Genomic DNA, 27,360 nt, shown 5'->3' with positions numbered 1-27,360 from the left:
AAATGGTTGGGCAAGGTGAAGTGGAAGTGGAGAGAGCAAAGCACCGACCTACCCTGTTTGGTGGAGTCTCAGTAAGTCTATTGGGCTACACCAATGAGACGTTTGAGTTCAAAGGCAAACAAAGACCAGAGTGTATTTATCAGAGGAGGGACTGACAGTGCTGGGGGTGGGATTTTCAAGCAAAGTTGAACATTGGGTTAGATCCCAGCACAGATGACCAGGTACTCTTCATAAGAACACGAGAAGCGTCCGCACTAATGGACAAGTTCCCACAGCAGTTTTCAGAAGGATTAGGGAAGATTAAGAGGTTTGTGCACACAAGTTCAGCTGAGACAGGGCACAGTATCAGTTGAGCAGAGTCAGACCAGTTTCCCCAACGGCAAGAAGTGCACTGCAAACACAAATAACGAAAATGGTCAAAGAGGGCACAATGGAATCATCCAAGAGGTTGAGCCTGGTGGTACTAAAAAAAAAACAGTCCAATGACATCAGAATCTGCATTGATCTGCACAGTCTTAATTTGGAAATATCAGACCGCTATCCACTGCCAAGTATAAACAAACTGATCCTGATGATGAAAGAAGTCAAGTACTTTTTCGAAATTCGACATGAGAGATGCGCATCACCAAATAAGCTTGCACAAAGACTGTTGACTGCGTTCATCACTCCACTTGGCACATACCAATTAACCAGAATGCCATTTCATGCTGCTGTGGTCTCCCGAAGAATGATGGGCAACATTGAAAACGTGTCATATTTTCAAGACGACATTCTCATTTATGCGAAGATGAAGAAACCCATGACATAGTGCTGAGAAATGTACTTGGCAAACTGCAAGACACAAGGGTCAAACTGCGCTATAAAAAATGCAAAATCAAGGCTTGCGAAGTAGAGTACTTTGGATACAAAATTTCAAGGGAAGGAATCGGCCCAAAGCAAAATCTTCTACGAGCAATTGTCAAAGCCTCAGCACCAACCAACAAAGAGGAACTTGGATCATTCTTAGAATTCTCAGAGTACTATGCAAAATTCCTACCCCGATTCTCAAAAATGACATTGTCGCTGAGATAATTATTGGAAAAAGGGGCAGAGTATGATTGGAAATCGGAACAGAAGAAAGCGTTTGAAGAAGTGAAAACCATGATAGTCGAGGCCCCGTCCTTACAGCCTTTCAACCCAATGTGGAACACATGCATCACTGTGGAATGCAAGTGCATATGGGTTAGGGGCGACACTTGCCCAGAAGAAGGGAGATGCACAACAAGTCGTGGTATTTTCATCGGTACTGTCAGACCCTGCGAAGAACTACTCCACTGTAGAAAAAGAAATGTTGGCGTGCGCCTGGGCAGTGGAGTATTTCAGGACTTTGTGTGGGGTACCAAGTTTCTCCAGCATGGGGTCTGGCATGGATTCACATGCTCATGAATATTCCCCGTCGTCAGGCTGGGAATCCTCGGTAAAGAAAAAATCAGTATCAGTTTCGTTTCTGATCTGTCTTTCGTAGTAGTAACCAATCACTGATCTCTGCGTCATACTGACCACAGCCAATGACTGCCCTCTACCTAAGCCCCGCCTCTGGCAGCCATCTTCAGATTTTTACCGCACGTTCAAGTGTTGGGAGTCCTCGTGCTTAGCTCTCGAGCTTTTACTGCGTGTTTCGCGCTTTTTCAGGTGAATTTTCAAATTTTTTCGGTTAATCGAGCCTCAAGCTCCACCGTTTCTACTCCCGTTAACGGCTACCCGTTGCGGGATTTTCCTACGCCCCTCAAGGGTGAAGATTTCGTCGAATCAACTTCTTGGAGGATTCCAGAAGATTCGCGGCCTACTTCGAGATGGCCCAGGATGCGAGTTTGTCGCCCGGACCCAAGCTGTTTCGCAGCTGCCCTGGATGCGGGCTGCAGAATGTGTTTAAGGAAGACGAACATTCGCGATGCCTCTACTGTCTTCATGGGGACAAGACTCATGTAGAGAAGGACTGCCAGTTCTGCAAGAACTTGTCGGAGTGGACCATGAGGGGCCGTCAATCCCGTCTCGCCAGCTAGTTGGAGAAGGGCTCAACGGGTGAGAAGAAGAAGAAAGGGTCCGAGCGGGCTTCTAAGTCCTATGCGGGCGCCCCGGCGACGGGGGCCCAACACCAGGCTAAGCGCTGCGAGTCCGCTGGCTCCGGGAGCGCCGAAAGGTCGGGCTCTTCGGTCGCCAGGCAGGGCGCAGCTTCCCCGGCACCGTCAACCACGAGCCAACACTCCGGTTTGGGGAAGAGGAAGTCTGAGACCCCGGGTAAGCTTCGGGAGAAGCCCCGTCCGATCTCGGAAGAGGGGGAGCGAGGCGTCGCCCCTCCCCCGAAGGAGAAGGCCCGGGACGCACCTAAGGTGGTGAAGGCCCCTACCCAGCAGGCAAAGGCCTCTATCGAGGCGATCGCGGCGACTCTGGCCAAGCCGGCAGAGACCCCGCCAGCGGAGACTGCCTCCGGGACTAGTTTCCCTGCCGCCAAGGAGGGAATCCTCTTTTCAGCCCATCGTCGTGGCCGCCATGATGGAAGAAGCGAGGGGGGGCACGGTAGCCTCCTCGAGCTCGGAGTCAGCCTCGGAGGAGGAACTGACCGAGGCCGTGAGGAACCTCTAAGTCCAATTCGAGAAGGTTCGATCCCGTAAGGAAGATCCTCGGGAGATAACCGAGGAAGACGACGATGGCGAGGAAGAGCAGCCTTCCCTTCCGGCGCGGCTGGAACCTAGGCCTCAGGATGGCTCGGGGGCCATTTTGTCTGCGATCCAGTCCTTATGCTCTGAGATAAGGACGAGATTCCCACGGCCCAGGCCGGAGGACCCGCAACCTGGCCCGTCGGGAAGTCCTCAGAACAAACAACGGAGGACCCAACCCTCTCCTCCGCTCGCCCCCGTAAGGCCTACAGTTGCCTCCTCATCCTCCTACGAGTCGGGAGATGACGGTGCGTTGGGCTCGACGACGGGTTCTGAGGGCGACGACGACGGAACGGGTCTCCCGTCTCCCGTCGCACGGGCCTCGCTGCCCGAAGAGATTGCTCATTCCACGCCATGATCGCCAGGGCGTCCAAATTGTTCCAGCTCTGCCCGGAGGAGCAGAAAAAGGAAGGTTTCCTCTATCAGCGCCGGGAGGCCAAGAGGAAGACTGTCATTGCGGTGCCTCTAATCGATGACATCTGGGAGGAGGGCCTGTCGGTTCTCAAAAACCCCTCCACGGCACCAGCCAAACGGGACCGGTACGAGAAGAAGTACCGGGTCCCCGAAACCGCCCCCCTGTGCCTCAGGGCCCAGCCAACGCCAGACTCGGTCGTCTCGGCGGCGGCGAAGAAGAAAGCGGCGGGGTCAGGAGCCTCGACGTCGAATTCCCCGCCGGTTGGCGAGGGAAAGAAGTTGGACGCCATGGGGCGGCGGGTCATTTCGTCGGCGGCGACGACGATCAAAGCGGCCAACGCCCTGGTGATCGTGGCCCGTTACGACAGGGAGCTATGGTTTAAGCTGGCCCCCATATTGGACTTCCTGCCGGACGACAAGAGGTCCGAGGCCCTGGAAATACTGCAAGAGGGCGAGGTGGCGTCGGACCACGCCATAACGGTGGCAACCGATATTGCCGATACCGGGTTCCGCGAGCTGGGCAACAGTGTTTGCCTACGACGACGGGGTTGGCTCCGGGCGACCGACTTCTGTCAGGCCGTCCAGACCAGGGTGTTGGACATGCCGTTCGACGGCAGCAACTTGTTCGGGAAGGCGGTGGACGAATCCCTCCAAGCCATAAAAAAGGACATGGAGACGGCCCACACCCTAAGAGCCCTTCAGCAACGACGGCCCTTTCGGAGCTCCGGAGGCAGACAGGGTGCCTCCAAGGGATCCAGCGGTGGCTCGTCGTCCTACCGCCAGGCGGCACGCTCCTCGTCTCAGGAGGCCTACAGGGGTCACGGCAAGCAGGGAGCGCCTCGCCGCCGTCGGCAAGGTGGCCAGGGCGGCAAGGCCACCACCTCCAAGCAGGACTGAACCGGCCGTGGTCTCGGGCCCCCACCGAAGCACCCCGGTGGGAGGCCGGCTGACGAATTTCGTCGGCGTGTGGAAGTCCATCTCCACCGACCGTTGGGTGCTGGATACCCTGGCAAGAGGACACTCTATCGAATTCCTAAAGAAGTGCCCTCACGTTCCACCTGTGGCCAGGAAGGAAAATCACGTCCCGCAACTGCTGTTGGAAGTACGGGCGATGCTCAGGAAAGGCGCCATCGAGCTTGTCCCGAAGAGGCTCCGGGGCTCCCATCCTGGACCTTCGTCGTTTGAACAAATACATCAGGTCACAAAAGTTCAGGATGGTCACCCTCCAGCACGTGCTGGGACAGCTGGAGGAAGGCGACTTTCTATCGTCGTCGGACCTGGAGGATGCAGACTTCCACGTTCCCATCCTCAAAAGTCACCGAGTTCCTCAGGTTCGTCGTCCAGGGACGCCACTACCAATTCAGAGCACTGCCGTTCGGATTGAAGTCGGCCCCCAGGGTCTTTACCAAGTGCCTAGCACCTGTGGCTGCGCCTGCAGGGGATTCACGTCTACCCCTACCTGGACGACTGGCTCATCCGCTCAAGGACGAGGGAACTCGCCGTCGAACACACTGCAAGGACCGTCCAGCTACTCACAGACCTGGGATTCGCCATAAACTACCCAAAGTCCCACCTGGTGCCGTCGCAGGTGGCCCTGTTTCTGGGAGCGAAGCTCGATACAGTGAGGCGCCTGGCGGCCCCGTCAGAAGAACGGACAAAGACCATTCTAGGCAAAGTGCAGCGCCTGCTAGCCACGGACGTGGCCAGGGTGAGGTCCATCAAGTCCCTCCTGGGGATGATGTCCTCTTGCATCTACCTGGTGCGCCTCTGCAGACTACGGATGCGCCCTCTTCAGGAATTTCTCGACGCCCGTTGGATGCAGGCGACGGGCACCTTCGAAGACAGGGTCCCCCTGCACGAGGTGTTCCGGCGGGCGATTCAGTGGTGGGGCGTTCGAGCGCACCTCATGGCGGGCATGGACTTTCAGACGCCGGCGTACCAGGAGACGGTGACGACGGACGCCTCCCTGGAAGGCTGGGGCGCCCACACCGGAGATCTCCACGCAAGAGGCCTCTGGCTCCCGGAGGAGAGGCTCCTGCACATCAAACGTCCTGGAACTCCGAGCCGTGTTCTGGGCTCTCAAATCGTTCCTCCCGTCGCTCAAGGGCAAGGTGGTGCGGATTTTCACGGACAACACCACGACTATGTTTTACATACGGAAGCAGGGAGGCACCAGGTCCCCAACCCTATCCAAGGAGGCACAGGATCTGTGGCACTGGGCGGTCGCCCAGGGGATGTTCCTGGTTCCCTTCCACCTGGCAGGAGAAAGCAACACCATCGCCGACTCGCTCAGCAGGGAGCTGCGCGCGTGTCACGAGTGGGAACTGCGCCAGGATCAGGTGGATCAACTCTTCCGACGATGGGGCAAACCCCAAATCGACCTGTTCGCAACAGCGACGAACTCGAAGTGCAAGAGGTTCGCCAGCAGGTTTCCCCAGCCGAGAAGCATGGGCGATGCGTTCTCATTCCCCTGGGACGGCCTATACCTGTATGCGTTCCCTCCGTTGCCGTTGCTGCTTCGACTCATCAGCCAGCTCAAGGGTCCCGGTGCAGGATGATCCTCGTCGCACCGGCATGGCCGAGGCAGATCTGGTTCCCGGACCTTCTGGACTTGTCATCGTCCCCTCCCATCAAGCTGTCGGCGGACGCGGACCTTCTCTCCAGGGAAGGAGGCGCCATCTTCCACCACGACCCGTCGTCGCTGAACCTGCAGGCTTGGCTCCTACAGCGCTAGAGTTTGGAGGCTACGATATACCGGCCGATTGCAGAGAGGTTCTTGCAAAGGCCAGGGCGTCCTCGACTCTCAAATGCTACGGTCATAAGTGGAAGAGGTTCTCTATCTGGTGCCGAGCACAGAAGATCAACCCCCTACGGATTATGTCCCCTCAAGTGCTGCCGTACCTGCTATCGCTGGCAAAGGCTGGGCTAGCCCATGCCTCCATTAAGATTCATCTGGCGGCGATCTCCAGATATACCAGAACCACAGGACGGACGTCCCTGTGGTCCCATCGACTGGTAAAAGAGTTTATGAAAGGACTGTTCCGGTCGTTCCCGCCGGTGAAGGCCCCGGCCCCGGCGTGGGAACTTAACGTGGTGCTGACCAGGCTCATGGGGCCCCCATTCGAGCCGATGCACTCCGCACCGATGAAGTTTGTGTTGTGGAAGACTGCATTCCTGGTGGCCATTACCTCCGCACGACGTGTGGGAGAGATCCAGGCCCTATCCTGCAAAGCACCGTACTTGACTTTCCATGCCTCGAGGGTGGTGCTTAGGACGCACCCCTCCTTTATGCCCAACGTGCCGTCGGACTTCCATCTTAACGAGCCCTTGGTGTTACCTGTTTTCTTCCCGTCTCCTTCGTCGCCAGCCGAGAGGACTTTGCACTCGCTGGATGTGGCTAGAGCGCTGAAGTTCTACGTGGACCGCACGAAGAGTTTCCGGAGGACATCACAGCTGTTCGTGAACTTTGGACCTGTGAATCAAGGGAAGGCTCTCTCGAAGTCTTCTATTTCCAGATGGCTCTCCGGCTGAATCATGCACTGCCACCGGTTGGCTAACCGACCGCTGCCAGGCCGTCCGAGAGCCCATTCGACCAGAGCGATCGCTGCTACTACGGCGTTCTTATCTGGTGTGCCCCTGCTGGACATCTGCAGGGCTGCTACGTGGAGGTCGACGCACACCTTCACGAGATTCTACTGCGTCGATCGGGATTCCAGGGAGGAGTCCAGGGTCGGCCAAGCAGTGCTGCGCAACCTATTCGCTTAAGGTGAGCCTGGTGAGGAGGTAAGAGATGCTTAGTTTTTTTTATAGCTTAATGTTGAGCCTTTTGCCACCCCCCGTGGTTGTGCATGTGTGTACTGCTGTTTATTCTTATATTCATGAGCATGTGAATCCATGCCAGACCCCATGCTGGAGAAGGAACAAGTTACTTACCTGTAACTGTTGTTCTCCAGCATGGGTCTGGCATGGATACACATGCAAACCCTCCCGCCTACCCCTCTGCGGCTCTTCACTTGGTCATACTGCCTCTTCACGTGCTACCAAATCTGAAGATGGCTGCCAGAGGCGGGGCTTAGGTAGAGGGCAGTCATTGGCTGCGGTCAGTATGACAAAGAGATCAGTGATTGGTTACTACTACGAAAGACAGATCAGAAACGAAACTGATACTGATTTTTTCTTTACCGAGGATTCCCAGCCTGACGACGGGGAATATTCATGAGCATGTGAATCCATGCCAGACCCATGCTGGAGAACAACAGTTACAGGTAAGTATCTTGTTCCTTCACCTGGTAACAGACCACACGCCGTTGGTGCACATACTGAGCCCTGGAGGCACGAAGACCTCTACACCGGGATTGGCACACACAGCGGCGAAACTGCAAGAGTACACATATGATATAGTGCACATTCCCAGCTGGAAAAATGTGCATGCTAACTATGTGCCGCCTGCCGGAACAAGGCGGCCATACAACCACGTTCCTCAAAGAGTGTGTGGTAGCATCAGTAGGGGATCTGAGAAGCACAGAATTCATGTAGATGAATGAGAGGCACTGGGTAGAGGAATCCGCCAAAGACGAAGTTTTCACGCAAGTGATCAAGTGGGCGAGAAACAGATGGCTGCTTAAAAGGTGATCCCCGAAGGTCTAGGACGGTATTGGAAGGTAGCGGAAGAATTATTTGGAAGCAGAAGGTTTGCCCCTCAGGGGTGATCATTTGATTCCTCAAATGGGAATGAGGAGGATTATACTGTGCAGAGCACATTGAGAACTCTTAGGGAGCGAAATGACAAGGCACAGAATGTCATACTGGTGTCCTTGCATGGACCAAGATATCAGAGCAATGATGAAAGGCGTCCCAAATGTCTCAACAGACAAGCACCTATGTTACCCAGAGAGATACCTGAAGGAGTATGGCAAAATCTGGGATTGGACTTCATACAATCGCTAGAAGCCATGCCTCCAGAGCATGGACATGGAGTGGTGATCGTGGATTACCTCTCGACATGGGCAGAGGTTGAAGTTGTGCCTGACATCACAACAGCGACAGTAATTAATGTTCTCACAGTAGTATTACAAATAGGACTGCCAAAGGAAATTGTGACTGACGATGGCATCAAGCTAATTTTAAGAGAGACTGAGAAATTTATGAAAGAGACCAATGTTAAGCAAATTCCCAAGCCAATGGGCTGGTAGAAAGCACTAACAGGTTCCTAAAGGAAGCTTTGCAACTAGCCATGACATCACATATGGACCTGCTCAAGATGGTAAAAGAAGCCGTAGCAGTTTACCGGCTGACACCCAATGCAGTCACATGAGTCACCGTTTCACATGCTGAGAGGCTGAATGCCTGCATCACGTTAGTTTCCGCAATGGCTATCTAAAGCAAGGGAGGGTGACTGCATAGTCCTGGAAGACATGGTGTGGAGAATTAAGAAGAGCAAAGATTACATGAAAAGAGTGGGCGACAATCGCAAGGCGGTAAAGAGGACAGAAGTGGAAGGAGATTCAGTAAAGATCTACCTGCTGCACAAGAACTACATGACCGGGTCCAAGTATAGTCAACCCATCAAGGTGGTGAAAAGGGGCACCAACTATGTGTGCACGCAAGATGGGAAACAATGGAACTTGGAGAGAGTGGCAGTGTTGGGGGTGGGGGGGCCTTGATAGTGTCATTGATGCACACGCAAGAACTGAGAGCGAGAAATGTAGAAAAGAAAATTGGTATCAATAGTGAAGAGAAAGGACTGGGAGGTACTAGTGAGTCGAGGGAAGTAGAAAAGGGACGCGGTGAAGAACACAAACTTCAGGACAACTAGTTGGTCTCGGCACCGACGTGGAGCAGAGAAGATGAAGCTCTGAACCACCTCCGAGGTCTGGAGTGAGGAAGGGTGTTCACAGCGTGAGAAGGAGGCCCATGAGGTACAGAGACTTTGTGATGAGTATGATCATGCTGCTCAAGAAAAGGAGATATGTGGGGACATAGTGTTGTGAGAGCGTCTACAGACCTCATCTCGCAAGACTTTGCAGGGGCATGGTAGAGAGTGAAGAGCGCACCGGGCGTCTGTGCGCAACGATGCAGAGAAGAGTCGCACCATGGCACGCCTCCTGACACAGACTTAATTAGGACTGTAAATAACTGCACACGTGTTGCAGGGAGACCAGAACTTGCCAGCAATTACATGGACAGTGAATATTAACTGTTCTGTATGTATTTACCATATGTTGTGCATATTGAGAAGCAAGTAAAAGGAGCAACCTGATACAACCATTGTGTCTTGTGTATTAAGACACAACAGAGCTGAAGAAACTGCGGCGTCAGCCTGAGGTCATAGCTTCTGTGGCTATTTTTCTTACCAACCCTTGTACTGCTCTTGATAATTCTGTGTATAGTTTCATTAAGTCTCTTGCTTTCCTCGGTCACATGCCCTCAAGAGCAAAATAGAAGGCACATTTTCTTGTATTCTGAGACCTATTTGCACAGCTCCCCTAGGATCCCGTTCCGCCCTCTAAGTGTTACACCTCACAGAGCAGTCTTTCTAAATCTAACTGCCCCGTCCCTGCTGCACATGAGCGCGTGCTGGGGCTGATAGGCTCAGCAGGACCTGGAAGTACAGGGGGAGGGGGAGCGGGAGGGGGCAGGGGGGGGGAGGAGAGAGAGAGAGAGAGAGAGAGAGAACGCACACGGTGGTGTTGTGTGTATTTGTGTTTTGGATTAGGGGAGTCTTGGGCTGAGAGGAAGGTTTGTGTGGCAAAACCCACGATTTGGAGGGAGTGCGGCGAGAGAGGGTTTTGGGTGGGGGGGCGGTTTAGCAGCAAATGGGAGGCTCGGGAGCTGAAACCCCCGAATATTAGAAAAATAACCTACGTTTAAAACTCTCCAGAGAAAAAGACTGTTGACCATGTTTAACAATACTGGTTTTGCGATCTAGAGAAAATCGGTCATTGTAAATCGGCCTTTTTCTCTGGAGGGCTTTAATATGTCACATAGAACCGTTTTCTTTGATGTTTTTGTAATGGCAGCTTCCATCAATTTCCCAGGTCGTGTACGCTTTCATATTTGATGAGGTGAATCTTTTACAAATGAAAGTCAATATATTGTCCAAAAGGCAAAACCAAAAAATGCTGAAACAACTGGTTCTTCCAGGTGTTGTCCAAGCTCGGGTCAGACTATGGGCGCAATTCTCCCTGATTTGGGATCCACGTAACATATACTTTCGGTATAGGCTGTCTACTTTTTTCTGATGCTCCCTGAAAGGGAGTTTTTTGTCTTCTCTTTGCTTAGTAGCTGCTTCAAGGGCTACAGTTTCTTGAAGTTCCTGAATTAGCATTGGTATTTGATAGACAGCAAATCTGGATTTCTTCAAAACCAAAACTGTTTTCCATTTTAAACAAGACTCCAGAGAGATCCTGACGTTCACTTTAAAAGGCGCTTGTCTTCTATAAAGGGCTGCAAGAAATCCATAGTAATCTTCCCATTTTATTTATCCCTTTCCGGTACTTTAAAGAGTCACTTTTACTAGTGTTTCATTATGTCTATTATGATATGTGACTACACCATGACCTTTGCCTCCCATTGCTCCTACAGAAACCTCTGTATGATCAAAACCGAGGCTGCTCTTTGCTGCACTTGTGCAGATATGCTGTGTAAATTGTCCCTTCACTAAAGTAGCATAATAGGTCAGTTCAGTTAACAGTCCAAGCCATACCTGGAAGTTCACCTTCATTTCAAAGCCACTGAGCAATGTATTGCAGGTATGCAAGTTGGCTCAATAGCATGCATTTTTCTCCAGAACATTGTCTTAGAGGACAGCACTATGGTATACATAGCTTTATCAGTCAAAATCAGCCAGCTCTCAAGGATGCAGACAATCATATACACAGCACCCTCATTATTGATTATCAGTGTGGTGTAGTCTGATGCCCTTGTTATTGGAGCATTGAGGTACACTCGGCCAATACATCCACATTATGCTGGTTTTAAAAATGCATGAATAAACCCTCTGCCTGAAAACTGACAGTAGAATAGGCAATTTCAGCTAACAAACACATGCCACAGCACCACCCATTATCTATCGCTAGAAGTACACCTCCAGGTCACAGCTGCTGAGCAATGAATTATGGGTATGCAAATTAAATTGTATTGGCGAGGAGAAGGAATATCAATATTTAAGTGGTGCTTCTTATAATGCAGCAAACTAGATAATTCGTATCAAGGAATGCTTCCGTAAACCCCTTGATCTGTCGGGGAAAATATCCAGACTGAGCGTTGGAGGAAACCTAGTAGAAGGCAAGCTCATAATTTCCATACATATGTCTAAAATCACCCAGATCCTCTTCAAACTTTCATATTAAATTATGTAGTAAATTATTGGCATATTATCAATGCCCGTTCTTATAGATTCCACAGCCATGATTGATAGTATTGTATTTTTTTAGGGTAGGGAGAAGAATAAACTGTCCATAAGCATACATGACTGCCTGCACAATCCCTGGATTGGTTTCCCTGCAATAGTAAATGGGATGATGTGATGGATACATTAACAAGGTTAAGTATGCACGTGTTGGGATCTCAAATGGGAAATGGCAATGATCACAGATTAACATATTACGCAATTGACTTTGAGTATTTACCTATGCTACAGGACTGTAACTTTGCAATATCACATCTATGTCCAAGTGCTAGGGCAGCGTTGGCTGGGGTGGAGGGGTCTCGGCATCCAGATGATGCTCCTGTTCTAAAAGTGGTGCTTCTTCGGGACACTCTTGAAGCCTGTATTGAAGTCCTAAAAGGCCTTTTCAGTTGAGTCTGCAAGGGTGGAGAGGATGCTTGATGCAGAGGATCTGACATCAATAAGATAGTGAACCATGGAGTAAGGTTGGAATTTTTGCTTGGTGATTGGAGAGCAGGTTGAATGAGAATCAGATAATGAAGTGCTAGGGGGCGGTGAGAGATGAGATCCAGTGAATTGCCACAAGTGTTGCTTGACTACTTGTGGTGAGTGACAAGAGACTGGTCGCATAGGGAGTAGTTGGGTTAAAGACTGCCGTCCTTAGTAATGTTATGGAGGTTAGTCTCCCATGAGTACAGCCGGGACTTCAGGGGCAGATATTGTCATTGGAAAGAAAGAGGTTGAGTCTCTCAGGTGGTCGATAGACAAGAATTATTGTGAGAGAGGTTGGAGAAAGGATTTGAAACTGGATGAAGTGAAAGTGGTGGGGGATTATTTTATAAATTGACCATCTCCCAGAAAAGCTTCATACAATACGGTTCAAGAGCCAATCTCAAATTGATATGATTTATACCACATACCGCTGCCATTTCCATGGTCCTCAGGTGCTCGCATGGCTCTGTAAGGTAAACTGGGGTCGAGTGATTAATGAGGAAGAGAGGGATAAGAAAGGTGATGTGCTCAGCTGTTGATGTGTGTAGGAGTAACTAGTGTCTGTGCATGTGTGCTTTGTGGGTGAGCTTTCTTTTGTACGCTGGATGTTTATTGTATCTGGTTGGCCGGCGTCCAGTGTTTGTGTTAGGTGTTCGAGGCTATTGGGGTTTGTTAGTTGGTTTGAGAGTGATGTGTGGTTTATGTGTTCAGCAGGGTCACCGGGGCTTGTGTGCCAAGTGTGTGGTGAGAGAGGGTGGTAGAAAAAAGGAAATGGCTAGGTTTTTGTGTGGTCTTTGGATATTGTGCAGCTGTGTTTTGCTTTTTGTAGGGCATTCATCTTCGCGTTGGCATGCAGTTAGATAGATGCAACAAAACTGAGGAGGAGGAAATGTTTCATATAGTGGCAATTATTGTGTGGGGGACTGTAAGCATTCGCTGGTGATGCGCTATGAGTTATTGGGTTTCTTGGGTCCTCTGGATTCATTAGGCAAACTTGTGTGCATGTTTCTTGAAACAACTGTCCGAGAGGAGGGGGCGTTTGGTTGTCAGGGTCTACGAGGTTCATTCACTCGGGCTAGAGTTTCAGTGCCTTTGTGGATGTGGTTTGGGCATTGCATGGGGCAGAAGTTGCCTGCCCGTAAGGATGATAATTGTGTAGTTCCGTTTTTATCTCAGAGAGTTGAATAACCACGTTTTTAGCCATTGCCGTAAGATTAGGTGGTCTTCCGTCATTCTCATTTGGGGTTTGAGTTCCATATTTTGGCTATGAGAATGGAAATGGCAGTTCCTCAAGAGTTGAGGTTTCTTGTAGTGTTTTGTTTCTATCTGGAGGTCAGTGCTAGATGTTAAGGGTCTTCTGGTTTGGTATTGGGTAATTTTTACCTGAGCAATTCGGGTCCATGTCTGTGTAGTGATCTGTGGGCAATGCAGAAGGCTTTCAAATTGATTTGTTCCTTATCTAGTAGCCAATATTGCATTCATGACTGCTCGGGAGGGCAGACCTGGCCGGTAACGGCCCGCCGTCCCGAGCGAAGTGAGGGCATCAGTTAAGACTGTGGGCTGTTACTGGCCATGTCCGCCCCCCTGAGCGGATATGAAAGCCATTCGCATCCCAGGGTTCATCCGGGGTGCGTAGGGTTTTCATAATTTTTCCTCAGGAGATTTGCGCTCCTTGCGCAACCAATCTCCCTAGGAAAAAGGGGAAAAAAAGATGACTGCTGTCCCTTTTCCATGTCTATGGCGGCCGGTAGACTGGAGGAGCGCGGGGACCGGAGCACAGAGCTATGGTCCCGCAGTTGAGTGGGGATGGAGGGAGGGGATGGCAAAGGGAATCTGGAGATTTTTGGGCAAAAGTTGGGTGTGGAGGCAACAGGCCTCCTCACATAAACAAACAGAAAAAAATGTGCCACCCGGAGAAGGGCCTCGGGTGGCTGGGACAGTGGGTGGGGAATGTGTATTCTCACCCGCTGTTCCAGCCACCTCATTGGCTGAGCGCTCATCCCTGGGTGCGAAATGTAGACTTCTCAGTGCTGGGGTGATGTGATCTCTTCTAGTTAGTTTCATGAGTAGCCTTGCCGCTGTGTGTTGAATGCGTTGTAGTTTTTTGGTGAGGTGTTTGGACGTTTCTAGGTAGTGTCTGTTTGCATAGTCTATTCTTGATAATAACAAGGATATGATGGCGGTGGTTCGGTGTGGGAAGTTGAGGTAAGGGAGGATCCCTCTTATTAGTACAAGATAATGAGGACCACTTATCACTTCTACTGTCGGAATCCCCATGGCATGTCAGTGGTATAAATAAGTTTTTAAAACATGCCTGTCCGTGCGGGCATTTGTGTGCCTACTAGCACACATCTGTGTGTCTTTCTACGTATATCTGTGTGTTATATGTCTTGTCCACTACCTGTCTTCATAACACCTAGATCACTTATGTAGCAAGCACACTATCCCTTTTCATCAAACAATGTGGCATTCCTAAAAAATGCATTACTCTTGTCACCAAAGAACTGACATACTTTCAGGGTCATCAACCTGTCGTAATACCGATATTCTGAACTACAACTCCCATGTTGATCTTTCAACATTGACTTCTGGCTAGGGGGTGATTGGAGTTCTAGTCCAAAACCTATAGAGAGACAAAGGTTGTAGGCCCCTGCTACACTGTTTGCACTATACAAAACGCTGGAGAGCAATGAATGTGCATATGAAGCCAGACCAGTTGGCGGCATCATTGTTTGCTTATATTCTGATATGTATCCGAATAAAGTTGATCTTTGGAATTATCTGCTTATTGGTAGCAAAACAAAAGACAAAGATTTGAATAATTTACTTTGTTTCTTTCACCCTCGCGCATTCATCAAAGGCTCATTAAAATCATGTTGTCTCTTTAGCCATTCATTTTCGTAAAAGTTCTCAATTTTGTGTTACCAAAATAATCACGTTTCCCCAGATATGGTGGATACACAGAATTGGGCATGCATTATTTTAAACCCCATTAAGGCTTGGCAGGGACAGACGGCAAATTGAACCTTCTTTAGATGTATTCAATTAACATGCAGTGATAAAATGGTGCCCACAAATGCAAACAACCAATTTAGCAATTAATGCAACGTCTCAATATCACGTCCATTTTAGAACATCAAAGGGAGATTTTCAAAAAGAAATAGTAAAGCTGTTAAATGTTGTACACGGAGAATGAGTCTAATGGCACTCTCAAATTCCAGCTTTCCTGGCCTAAGGTTACCAGATCACTACAAGGTAGGAACATGTTTAATCATTGATGGAAAATGTGTTAAAATGCTGACCTTCTGCAAGCTCCTCCAGGCTCGGCACATGTAATGTAAGCGACTCGGTGCCCGACATGGTGCAACTAGGGAGTCGGAGTAGTTAGCCGGAGAGTGTAACCTGTAGCTGGCGGGTCCAGAGTATACCCTGTCAAGAGTCTGGCCGCTGCTCACCGATCTGCGAATAAAAACGCTGTGGTTCCATGATTACTTAAAAAGGCTTTTAAGTTTCATACAGTAGTTGCTTTGGGATAGGTTTTCTAGTGGCTAATTGTGGGGAGGTCTAGTATGGCTGCACAACACTGTCCAAAGGCAGTCCCTGCAGTTGGACAAGATATTAAACATTGTTTTTTGCCTCCCTTATTGAAACATGGTTGCTGGATAATAGAATTGTGGTGTTCTGGATGGTTGACGACCAGGAAAAAGGAAAGTCCAGAAAGCAAAGTATCCTGTTCTTGCACTCTTCCACATGGAATGCTCTTTTATCTGGCATTTGAGCATCTGGAGCACTATTGTTAATTGCTGTTACCTTGATATATATTGACACAATATATACAGGGACTTTTCACAAAAGCAAACATGAATTGGATATTCTAAAGTCACCCATGTGTTACTAACATCACTTGAAGTAGAATGTACTCTAAGTGAACACAAGGACATGCATGGTTTAGTAATTGTCTCTTTAATAACTATGTTTTATGTTGTTTTGATTTGCAAATGTGACCCAACGGTCTTTTTTATACGATCGACTACAGAATAATAAAAACAAGATATATTTTTGTAAACCCGACCTCTCCATCTTTTTATATTTGCTAAAAAAGATGGTTTTATAAGTGTATGTGGGTTGTGACCTAGCTCTGTCACCTCTGGTGTAGACGTCAAAAGGTAGCTTGTTGGGACACTCTCTGTGCCTCTTGAACAGAGCAATGGAGCCAGGAAAATAGGATCAATCCACAGCACGGATTCCACTGCAACAGAACAAAAGTTTACCAACGCTACAATGTTGCAACAGCGTATCCAGCACACAAGGCACTAACCATGCACGCACACCGACTCAAAGTTTATCTTTTCAGCCAGGAAAAAGTTGAAGACAGTTTTATCTGTGCCAGTTATGTGTGCCATAAGGCATTTTCTTAGACCTATTTTGCAATAGTCAGCTACAGGGGCATTGCCTTTGCATGTGCTCAGCAGAATAGACTACAAATGTGGGGTTATCTCTGACTGTGTATATACACTGTTAGGCATATCTCATAAGACCTATGTGTGACTGTCAGCTATGGGGGCATCAATTTGCCAAATGTATCTGTGTAATTGTGCATTTGGTTGCATGTATACAATGTGCGGAAACAAAATGCAAGTGTAGTGAGAGTATATTTCTCCCATGACGTGCTGCAAATGCCTTTCAGCCATCGAGGCGTTGTGGTTTCCATCATATTGTCATTTGACTTTTTTGATACCACTTCACATCATGTGCTATACGAGCAATCAGCCAAGGTGCATTGATGTTAGTCTGTGATGAAATTGGGAGTAAGGTGTGTATTTATGACAAGATCGCTTGTCGCTGTTTTCTTCTTGGTATAAAACGAATAGTGGGAAGTGTATTTAAACTTGTGTGAAGTTCAGAGAATGTTGTGATATGTGAATGTACTACGACTTGTTTCGGACATTGCCTATCATGGACGGTTTGACTGTCTCCGACACGGGTGCAGGTTTTGCCAGTTTTTGATGTAAGTGGGGCTTTATTGCATAAAGATGCGTCTTTGATGGGTAGTCGCCATGGGGGGGGGGGGGGCGCACTGATTTTGCCACTGAAGTAGGTTTATAGTTGAAGAGCCAAGCAGTTGGTTATTGGATTTTTGGCAAATTCAGAAGTGTAGTTCCAGCTTAGTGTTCAGGGTAAGATAAGTTGTGACTTGCTACATAGAGCAGTCTACCATGGGGACTCGGATCTTGTAGTTTTTGCCTATTCCCATCTTGGCAGGTGTGTGAAGTTTTAGGTTGTGTTATAGTTGCTAAATTAGGTGAGCTGGTTTGTGCTCTGAGGCTTGGGGAGTGGCAGTCCCCGGCGGAAGGAATCTAGCTTTCTGTGATGGTTCGGGGTTGTTGCCAGTGTCCACATTTTTCTTTTAGGGTTTGAGCTGGTAGTGCGTTTGCAAGGTGGCTGTTGGGGTGGTATGTAATGTACGCACTTCAAGCATGCTTACCTTTTTGGATTGGGTGTTTTGTATTTATGCATGTTTTGGGTTTTTTCTTGCAATTTTTGCAAGGAATGTTTTTTTTCTTTTTTTTTTTTTTAAGGACTTCATCCTGTAGTGGGAGACTGCGGATGTCTTGGAAGGGTGCTTGTTAGTTACATCCATTTTAATGTTACCTGTAGCATGGTGTTGGATTTTGTCTTCTCCCGTGTTTGGTGTTGTCCTTTCCCGTCTTTGTGGTCAGTGCCATATCAGACTGTCACATCCTGTTGGGCCCACAGGGGTGATGCAGTGTGCTCATATGCGGTATGTTTGATGTTGTGCAGGTGTTTTGTTTCTCTTTTGGGGATGTTTTGTTGTCATGTGACATCCTTTCACTCTCACGCTTTCTCATGGGTTTTTGGAAGTAGTCACTATGGAGTAAAGCTTATCTTCAATTTGTCTTTCGGTGCAAGGGGGAAGGTGTTGTATGGAGTAGGAGTGCACATAGGTGTATATACGAGTCATGTGATATTCATTGGATGTGAACTCGCATATTTAAATTGTTGTGTGCTATGTAGAAGTAGTGGACTCTTTCCCTTATCTTGCCGATGTTTCCACCGTTTAGTTTCCTTTGTCGCCTTAAGGGGGAAGGTCTGTAGTGTCTAGAGAATAGCAGTGATGCTATTACTGATGTCAGTGTTGGAATGCTAACAGTACATCTTGTGAGTGAGGTTTCCAGCTGTGGCAGTTGCTGGAAGAAGCTGAGCTGGAAGCAGTTTGTGTTGTGGGCACTGGTATCTTGTACTGCATCTTATTACCTTGGTCATCTCCTAGTCCGTACCTGAAGAGAATAACCTACCACAACCTACATTGCGGTCTCCTTGATTCCTGACTGCATGCCTCCATCTACGCACTAGGACTAGATGTAATAATAATGTCTCTTATGTGGTCCGTGGCGTGCTCTTAGGCTCCTCTGCGCAGCATTGCCCTGGACAGAGGAGGAGCTGTAGGTCCACTCCTCAGGCAATAGTTGGCGACCAATTGAAGTCTATTAAGGGGACATTGTTACATTATTTGAGATCACTAAGATTTCTTTGAAGCAATCTGATTTGTCTGCATCCCTACTATATACACGCCTTGGTGTGGCCAATCCGCTGGGGCGTTTGAGGAACAGACTAATAATTGTTTTGGGGTATTTGCTGCTTATTTTGAAGGATAACCAGTTCGTATCTGAGACCTAAATTCAATTCTTATTTTGACGTCCAATTCTTGATAACTGGCCCTTCTGTTATGATTCTTGGGCCAAGTTCGAAGTATTGGGGCTAGTTCCTTGTGTACAGAGTGGCACTTCTTCACTGCTTTCAGTAGTCAGCGAGGCCAAAAGTGCTCTGGAGTCTAGAACAACGAATATCATTTAACCCTCTATTCCCTTTCCCTAAAATCTATTTTGTTTTCCCATTAACAGGGCCAGAAGTGCTTTAAATGCAACTTTTTTATTCTTATTTTTATGATAATGCTATACTAAGCCACACACTTTAAATAGATTTTAATAGTAGCCACTGGGTCACAACTGTTCTTAAATGCATATTTTTGCCTCTCTGTATTTTACAGTTCTTTATGTTGAAAATAATGCTGATTTAGCTAAGTGAAAGGCACGCTACACATCTCGTAAAATGCCCCTTTTCCTTTGTGGTAGTTCTTTGAGGATGAACCCTCAGCAGATTCTGTAAATTATGTGTTAAAGAATAAAAGCATTTATAGGTAAAGCTTTTACTAAATATATTGCTTGCTCTAAAACACAACCATCTTGGACGTGTTACAAATACATTATTAATGGTGACAATCTATATTTCTTTTGATTTAAAACCTGTCACGGGTGGGTGCACCGTTTCTGTAGCTGGAACTGCAGACTGTGGGCTTAAGTGCTGAAGATTTAATGCCATCCTATCAAAACCTGGTAGGACTGATTTATCTTAAGCATGCCTACTCAATAATTCCATCTGGTGAAATTATAGAACATAGAAATAAAGGTAGCAATCAGAAAAAACGTTTTCAACTGGTTTGCTTTTTAAACGTGTTTGTGCACACCAAATGACAGTTTCAAGGTGTGCCAACGGGTCAACCCATAAACTGCACATACTGTAATTAACCAAGTAGGAAAACAATGAGTCAGGTTGATCTACAAAACTAAGAGTGATTGAAAGCCTGTAATTATTGCACTCTTAATGTCCGTTGTGTGAACACCTTTTTGTTAGAATTCATACGAAGACACCACCAGTCTCTTCATGAACCGCGGTCTCAGACGTGGCCATTTTCAATATCCCTGTTTATTATAGTAAACTATTTGCCAGGCTGTAAGAAAAAGCCCTTGCCCACCTTCCTCATCACCTTTTATTGAATTTCCCAAAAGGGATGCTTAATGCTAGAGCATGCAGTGCTATGACCACCGCGCAGCCATTTTCAGCTCTAAGGTAGGCCTCCACCACCCTGACTGATGTCAAATCATATTAGGGCAAGGATGCCCGGGGAACATATTTTGCGGCATGGTTTCAATTTTCTCCACGGGACTACAGTGGAATTAAAGGGTAAACATCTACAGATGCCCCCGTTGCCTGGATTTTGTCCTGACAGTCTGTGTATTTTTTAGGTTTGCTTGCTATTAAGTGGTTCTTAAGCACCACACATAAGCAGAAACCATTGGATTGGAGTGCAGATAGCTGGCAGATGGGGTGTGAGGGATACACAGCTTGTAGTTTTGTCATTTACCCTTTGTGAGAAACCTGAAGGTGTCTCACCCACTAGTCCCCGGGGTTCTGTCATACCGGTGGCCACGACACGCCATCACTTTTGTATCTAGTTCCTGGGGGTGGAACAGTGCGGAAGGATCACCTGGATGTGGGGATCTTTGGGGAGTGGAGTGGGACACCGGACGGCGAGACGCAGTATCCCCTTCCCTATAACACCTTTACCTCATCCTACCAGGTAGGATACTTGGGGATTCAGCCTCCCCCCTTTTCCGACACAAACGTTTTCTCACGGGCAACTCACTGTGAGGGAAAACGGACTAACACCCGAGCTGTATACCGGACATGTGCCAACACGATGGTCAGGCAGGGTCACGTAATTACTGATCATTACATACACCTGACTGCCATCACACTTCCCCACACGGATTAAAGTCGGAGCAAAAGAGCACACTCTGAGCGAGGCAACGCACACGAGGAAGCAGCAGTTCCAAGTTGGCAGTTTAATACAAGGCGAAAGACGGCAAGACCAAAAAGGAACACAAAGAGCCCTTGACCCTTTCACAGAGGACCGTAACGTTTGAGCCTTTGAGAATACAAAACGCAAGACCTGGAATCAAAGCTGAAAACTCCTGCATTGTGTATGGAAGGTACCCGGGGCTCTCTCGCGTCGATAGTCGAGGCGTGGAGAAGCGGTTGCTGTAGTGGTACTGTACTTGGCTCCTGCAACAAAGAAAAGCCAATGAAGGCATCACAGCCGGTGAGTTGGGGAGACTGATACCAACCCGGGCTGTCTGTAGCCCAAGGTTGCAAGTGGCAACATTGTATGAAGGAATTTGAAGAGGACTGTGCATGAAGCACGTGGCAAGAGATGCGAACATAATTCATGCACTAAATGAGTGACTGAACTTTGAAGTGACGATAGATACCGTAAACAGAGTGGTCCAGCACCACTTACGTGCTCATTCAAAAGTCTCTGTTAGATATCCAAACCCGAAAGGGACAAATGTAAAGAGAAGGAATTGTAAAATCAAAGTGGCTCTGCAATGGGCCAAGCTAAACCCTGTGCACATTCGAAAGACTTCAATACTTGATTGAAATTGGTCAGAGCCCGGCTGAGGCAGACTAATTGTGTTTAAAAAGTGATCTGAGCCTGGCTGAGGGGATCTGGGGTGGACTCTGATTCACCTGAAAAGAACCAAAAGAGATCTGAGCCCGACTGTGGGGATCAAAAGGGAACGAACATTGTACTAAAGAGATTGGAGCCCGAATGAGGGGGATCTGGGTGAATAGTGAATTGCCTAAAGTGAATACTTGTAGAAATCCAAAGAGGAAAATAACTTATAGTTTTTGTTTGGTTTCATCAGGCCCTCTGAATGAAGAGACTTAAATACAGAAGGTCCCGATGTTATGATTGAAGTGTATTCTCGTGCTAAAGAAGCCAGAGATTGCGCTACGCTCGAGTGAACCGCCTTGTCCAGTTCTAAAAACGTGGTACAGGGAGTCCAACGGCCTGAACATCCTGACATATTATTTTGAACACTTCTTTATTTTTGTAACATTATCCCCCACACTGTTTGTATTTAGAGGTAAATATTGGCAATAGTATTTTTTTAAATTATATGCCCTTTTATTTTCACAATACACCACTAGGACTGCATTATTATTTTTTGATGGTCATAACTTGCTCCCATCTGTAGTTTTAGGATTAGATAGGCGTTTATCATATCCTTGTTGGAGTTCAATAAAACACCCTTGAACTGTGGTCACTTGTGTCTGTTTTACTGTTGATACTATGCCTTCCTTACACCTTCCATTGACTTCCCATGGCAATGCTATTCTCTGTGGCTATCCACACCGACTACATTCCCTTACCCTCCTGGGATATCCTTCATACACCAAGCTGTAACATCATACTTTTTGCTGGTTTTATATAAAAATGTCTTAACCAAGTAAGCCTTTAACCACTTAATTTCTAAGCAGTATGTGTCATTGCATTTGTTACCTGCACTGTCTTGTTAAAAACAACCATTGGCAAAGCCAACAATTTTGGCTTGTATATGAATATTGGGCATTTGCCAGGCACTGTTATCATATGCCCAGTTATGCTATTTTACAGTTGTTGCCATCTTATGGACAGGTAGTACCATAAGGGAGTGCAGACCAAATGCCTATTCCATGCCCACACACAAGCCAAAACAGTTTGCTTTGCTAATGCGTGTAGCTGTTGCTTCTGGCTGTCCGGCATTAAGGTCACAAGTTCTTTTTTAACGGGCTAGTGACTAGTGAAACAAATAAATACATGTATCATGCTCGGAGGTCTAAAACACATTCTCACAAAAAACATGATGGGCAAGAAGTACATAAGGATGGGAGTGAAACCGTGATTCAGGAGGAGACTGTGAAACGTGCAGTAGGAGTTTGAGATAGTGACGAGAGAAATGGCAAAGTAGAGTGACAGGGGAAGATGGAGAGAATATAAAAAGAGGAGGATGTAAACTGCGAGAGAGAGGAGTTGGGAGAGTCAGAAGATAAATGGGGAACAAACCTGGGTTTCAGAGAGGAGAGAGCAGAACAGAAAAGAGGGACACATTTAATGTGTGAGAGAAATGGGTAAGTTAGTTAGAAGGAGCAAGAGGAAAGGAAAGAAGAGATAAAAGGGCAGGTGGAAGATACAGAGAGTGGTGGTCTAGAGAATTGGGAAAGGAAGAGAGGGTGTCTAGTGAGGGCAAGTGAGCCAGTGGCCAGAAAGGGATTGGCATGTGCATAATAAGAAAACGCTGCTGCAAAATGCTGAATCAATTGTATACAGGTATTGGCTTAATTACTATAGGCAGTGGAGTAACAATATAAATATCCTACCTGATAGATAAAACCTCTTCAAAATGTGTTCCCAAAGACCAGCAGAGCTAAGGAGGATTAATTTAAAATGTGCATTGGCAATGCCAACAGTTTGGGCTTTTGTGCAGTCATGGAAAAGGCACTTCTGTAGTGGTATTAACTGTCCAGAGCAGTTGCAAAATGTAAAGTCTAACAGCAGTGCCTGTCAATTGCTTAACAAATATACACAAGCCAAAACTGTTGGGTTTGCCTATCCTTGTTTTTATCAGGTCTTCAGTGAAGGACTTGCATAGTGCTTATAAATCGAGTGGTTGAAGGCAGACCTGGTTTAGACCTTTTTATTGCACCAGTAGTGTGTTTACAGCCCCACTTAAGTCATTAATTTTCAGAAGACTGCTTCGAAAAAACACTGGCAGGCACTTCCAGCGCAAAGTTTGATGGTAAGCCTGGATTAAAGTGGGCTGAAAAAGTTCCCATGACGAGGCAGGGAGGGACAGGAACTGGGTGGGTATGTGCAGTCAATGGGTGGGCAAATAACCAGACACCTTCAAGCTTTGTGTCCCTCCTCAGATGCTGTTTCTCCCTATCTGTACTTTAATGCAATCATTTTGGCTTAGAGATGGCCCTGCCACCTAATAGCCCAAGCTAAAAAACATTACGGTTAGTCCACTTGCCATTTAACAAAAACTATCAAATCTCACTCCTTTACTCTTGGATATTGACATCTCCAACTGGGATTTTTGTTATGATCAAAATGCTGAATATGAACCCATTCTTTCTAAAAGTTCACTGGAACACAGATTGAGGTACAAGGACAAATCAATTGTACCTTGGGTGAGAGGTCCATCATTTTGTTGCTGTTCCTGAACTAGTTTATCAACCTTTTTTGTGGATGAGTCCACTTCCAAGACTTGGGGCCCATCACCATGCGCCAGCTGAGAGGCCAGAAATGCCTTGGGGTGTCCCAAAGAAACCCTGATCCCTGTGCGAGTAAGGTCGCACCTTTTAGCAGTATATGCTGCACTGATTGATGGCAGAGAATAATCTATCTGACGTATTTGCTTTAGTGTTCCCAGGTGTAAACATCCAGTGTTGAGTCACATAACTAGTTTATAATAGGGCCCACGTTTTGCTATATATAGTCATGGCTTCTGTCTGCATCGGAAGAGCAATGGCACTGGGGCCAAGACCAGTTTGAGCTACCTGCCTGAATGTTGTCTGAATTTGTCTGAGGATTCCACATCTTGAGTGGAAGCCTGGGAAGTAGTCTGGAAAGAAAGTAATGTGGCATGCCTCTCTCATCTAGTAGCTGCCAAAAACTTGACTTGCTGGACCATTGTAATTGGAAGCAACGTGTGCGCTTCGCTCCCAATTTTCCTATTTAATCAGGGAGTCTGCATCATTGGATAGAAATTGGCAGGATCACTTGGACAGACTGCCATTGGTAAACAATGGGTGCATTATTGCTACTTAAGCGTGTTCAGGCCTGGCCAAGTCTGACTATAGCATTGTTAAAGCCTGCTGAGTAAGTGTCGCCAAACTGCTGTTACAACCTTGAAGTACAATGGAGATAATAATGGAGATAAGGTTGAGAACTCCAAGAATGCTTTGTGAAAATGTTGATGCTGTGAAAATATAATAGCAATTAGAAAACTGACTACCTAAATATAGAAATGTATTGTCTAAGTTCACCAAAATATGTACTAATGGATTTAAGTAAGAAGGGGCATAAACCAAATTTCCTAACAATGATATTTGACTCTGCAATTCTGGGCATTCTACAAGGATGTATTTCTGCGTTTGCAGCACCCCCACAACTTTACACGTACCACACACTTCAAAGGGCATGTTGGATCTTAATCTACAGATCTACCCTGTTGGTAACAGATTTAACCTGTATCTCATAAACTGGGCCCACCAGTAGGCATTTAGGAACTTCTTAAGGCATACTGGCATTGTTCCCAATGGTTTATCCAAGGGCGTTAAGCTTCTATATACCTTTAAAGTCCTTACTTTGTCCATAGTTATCAGCCGGTCTTGCTCAAACAATTTCTCTTTGGTCAGACATGGATTACAAATCCATTCACCCACCGCTAAATCACTAGCTGCCAAAATAGCGTCAGCACATCGCCTGAAATTAGTTAACGGTGGGTAAGACATTCAGATCATTAGATGTGCTATGTCCTCATATAATGTCCCTTACAATGGATCCAGTAACTTTTGATATAGCGCCAGTATTTTCCAATTCACTATACATTGCAGCGAAACAAGGCCCAGCTCAAATTGAAGAACAGCCACCACTAAACAATTGGGAAGGCCTTCTTCTAGATGCCTGATTCAACTGTCTCCCAGTTTATTGTTCAAAAGGATTGGCCAATCTCATATAGTAAAAACGGAACAACTTTCATTTTGTATCAATTAGCGGTGTGATGGATAACCTACAGTATTTCCTACAAATACTTTAATCTTCACTGAAAGCTGCCTTGCTTTAGCAGCTATGTGGGCAGTAGTAATCTTACATATAGAAGTCCAGATAAATAATCCTGGATACTGGGTGCAGTATTTGTGTACCCACTCTCCACAAAAAACCCATCGGTCTCTTGCAATATTTAGTAAAATAAATATTTGTCTTTTTCCCGTTAATTGATAATTTTTTTAGTTGAGAATAATGCCTCACAGCATCCATCAATCATTGGAGACCTATCTGGGTTTTTTCGAGTAAGGTTGCATCATCTGCGTACGTAAGGTACGCCACAGGCAAAGTTAAAATCCATGATGGGGCAAAACTTAGAGTGCAAATCCCCCAAATCCGACAGGTACAGATTGAACTGGCAAGGAGCCAGCATGCCCTTGCAGCCTTGTCAAACTCCTCTGTGCCTGGACCTTTCCAGTTAGGGCTCTGTGCCCGTTTAATCTAATCCTTTACGAACCTGCCTAATTCAAATAGACTAAAATTGACAGCAGACTTGGAGATACCTGCCAATCTCTACGTTTTATCCACAGAAGAGAATGATTTACTGAGTCATAGGCCTGTGAATAATCAGTCGCCACCATATAGACAAGGGGTAGCACCGTACTCCCAACTGGCCTAGTGGAAACACGAAAAAATAAAACTGATAAGAGTAGTCGATAGACCTCAACGAAACCCTGTCTGCAACTTTTAAAGCTGGCATGTTTGTATGGCACAGGACTCCAATTTCCCTAACACGATGGATGCAAAAACCTTGTTATCATATCCAACAAAGAAATTGGGCGGTAGTTAAGGGGATCTACCCTATCACCCTTCTTATAGATGGGGATCATAACAGATTCTCCCCATGTTGATGGAATCGTTTTGGTAGCTATTGTTGGGAAGGGAATGGCCCTACCCCACCCCCTAGGAAGCTCAAATGAATAAATTCAATCTGAAGATAAGGGGGGGAGCAGCCCCCACCTTGAAGGCATGTGTAAGAGCCCTACAGTGCATATAATTAGATGAATAACATAAGCCATGCCAACGCTCCAACACTCCATTCTGCATTAGGCCTGGATGCCGTTTTTTACTAGGCCCAAAACCGCCACTCGAGGGCTGCGGCTCTCACATCTGCAGCTCACACAGAGGTGCCAAGTCAACAGCACACCAGGCCAGCTCCTCTTGAGTCTTGTTCCCACGGAAGTCCATTCTTCCCCTGTCTTCTCAACTGTTGAAAATACAGAGTATTGTTTTCAAGAATTTGCTCTGCGAAGAGCGCAAGACAGTACCAGCCCCCAGCACTGTGTCCATCCATCTCCACTAAACTACCAGCGCACTCCAGACCTCAGCCCACCAGGCTGAAGCCACCGCACCCCGTTGACCTGACCCCATATATCTTCACATAACAAATCTCCTGCCCTCGGATACTGACCATTCCAGATTACCCACCACAGATCTAAAGCCTGCACGTCTGTATATCTCTCCAATAATAACACACGTCTTCTCGTACCATGAGGCACCAGGGAAAGTAGACGGTAGATCAAATCCCCAGGGGAGAAACTTTGGTGCAGGAACTGCGGTATTAACAAAGTCTTGAATGCAGGGGTCGACACACCTATATATTCTCCATTCTTGTGAGCACCCCTTTCATATGATGTTCAGGTGCCTGCCATCTGTAATGAAATACTAGTTCCTGTTGTTTAGCTTAGATTAGATAGATTGTCTGTGTGACCAGACCTTCACCACAAGGATGAGCCCAGCTGACGCACGTGCACCAAGATCGGTTGGGAAGCAGCAGCCATTTAGCTCCTGGGATCCCCTATGGAGCAGGCTGAGCTATATGTTCCCACCAACCAGCAATGTCATTTTTGCCC

The 27,360-nt window shown here is 47.1% G+C and overlaps 2 protein-coding genes across 8 annotated transcripts in view; one reads left to right on the top strand and one right to left on the bottom strand.

Annotated features, from left to right (window-relative positions):
• The window catches only part of TAF1D (TATA-box binding protein associated factor, RNA polymerase I subunit D), a 531,982-nt gene that overhangs the window by 165,750 nt on the left and 338,872 nt on the right, over positions 1–27,360 (top strand). The gene's annotated exons all lie outside the window — the stretch shown is intronic.
• The window catches only part of C9H11orf54 (chromosome 9 C11orf54 homolog), a 126,053-nt gene that overhangs the window by 72,074 nt on the left and 26,619 nt on the right, over positions 1–27,360 (bottom strand). The window contains exon 2 of the mRNA XM_069614763.1: positions 15,294–15,450. Within this exon, the coding sequence (XP_069470864.1) occupies positions 15,294–15,351 (58 nt within the window). The 5' untranslated portion in view covers positions 15,352–15,450. The remainder of the gene's footprint in view (positions 1–15,293; positions 15,451–27,360) is intronic.

The sequence above is a fragment of the Ambystoma mexicanum genome, chromosome 9 (genome assembly GCF_040938575.1).
Source record: "Ambystoma mexicanum isolate Mex_15411 chromosome 9, UKY_AmexF1_1, whole genome shotgun sequence".
NCBI lineage: Eukaryota > Metazoa > Chordata > Amphibia > Caudata > Ambystomatidae > Ambystoma > Ambystoma mexicanum.
Note: the sequence above shows the minus strand (reverse complement) of the source record. Positions and strands in the feature narration are given on the sequence as shown.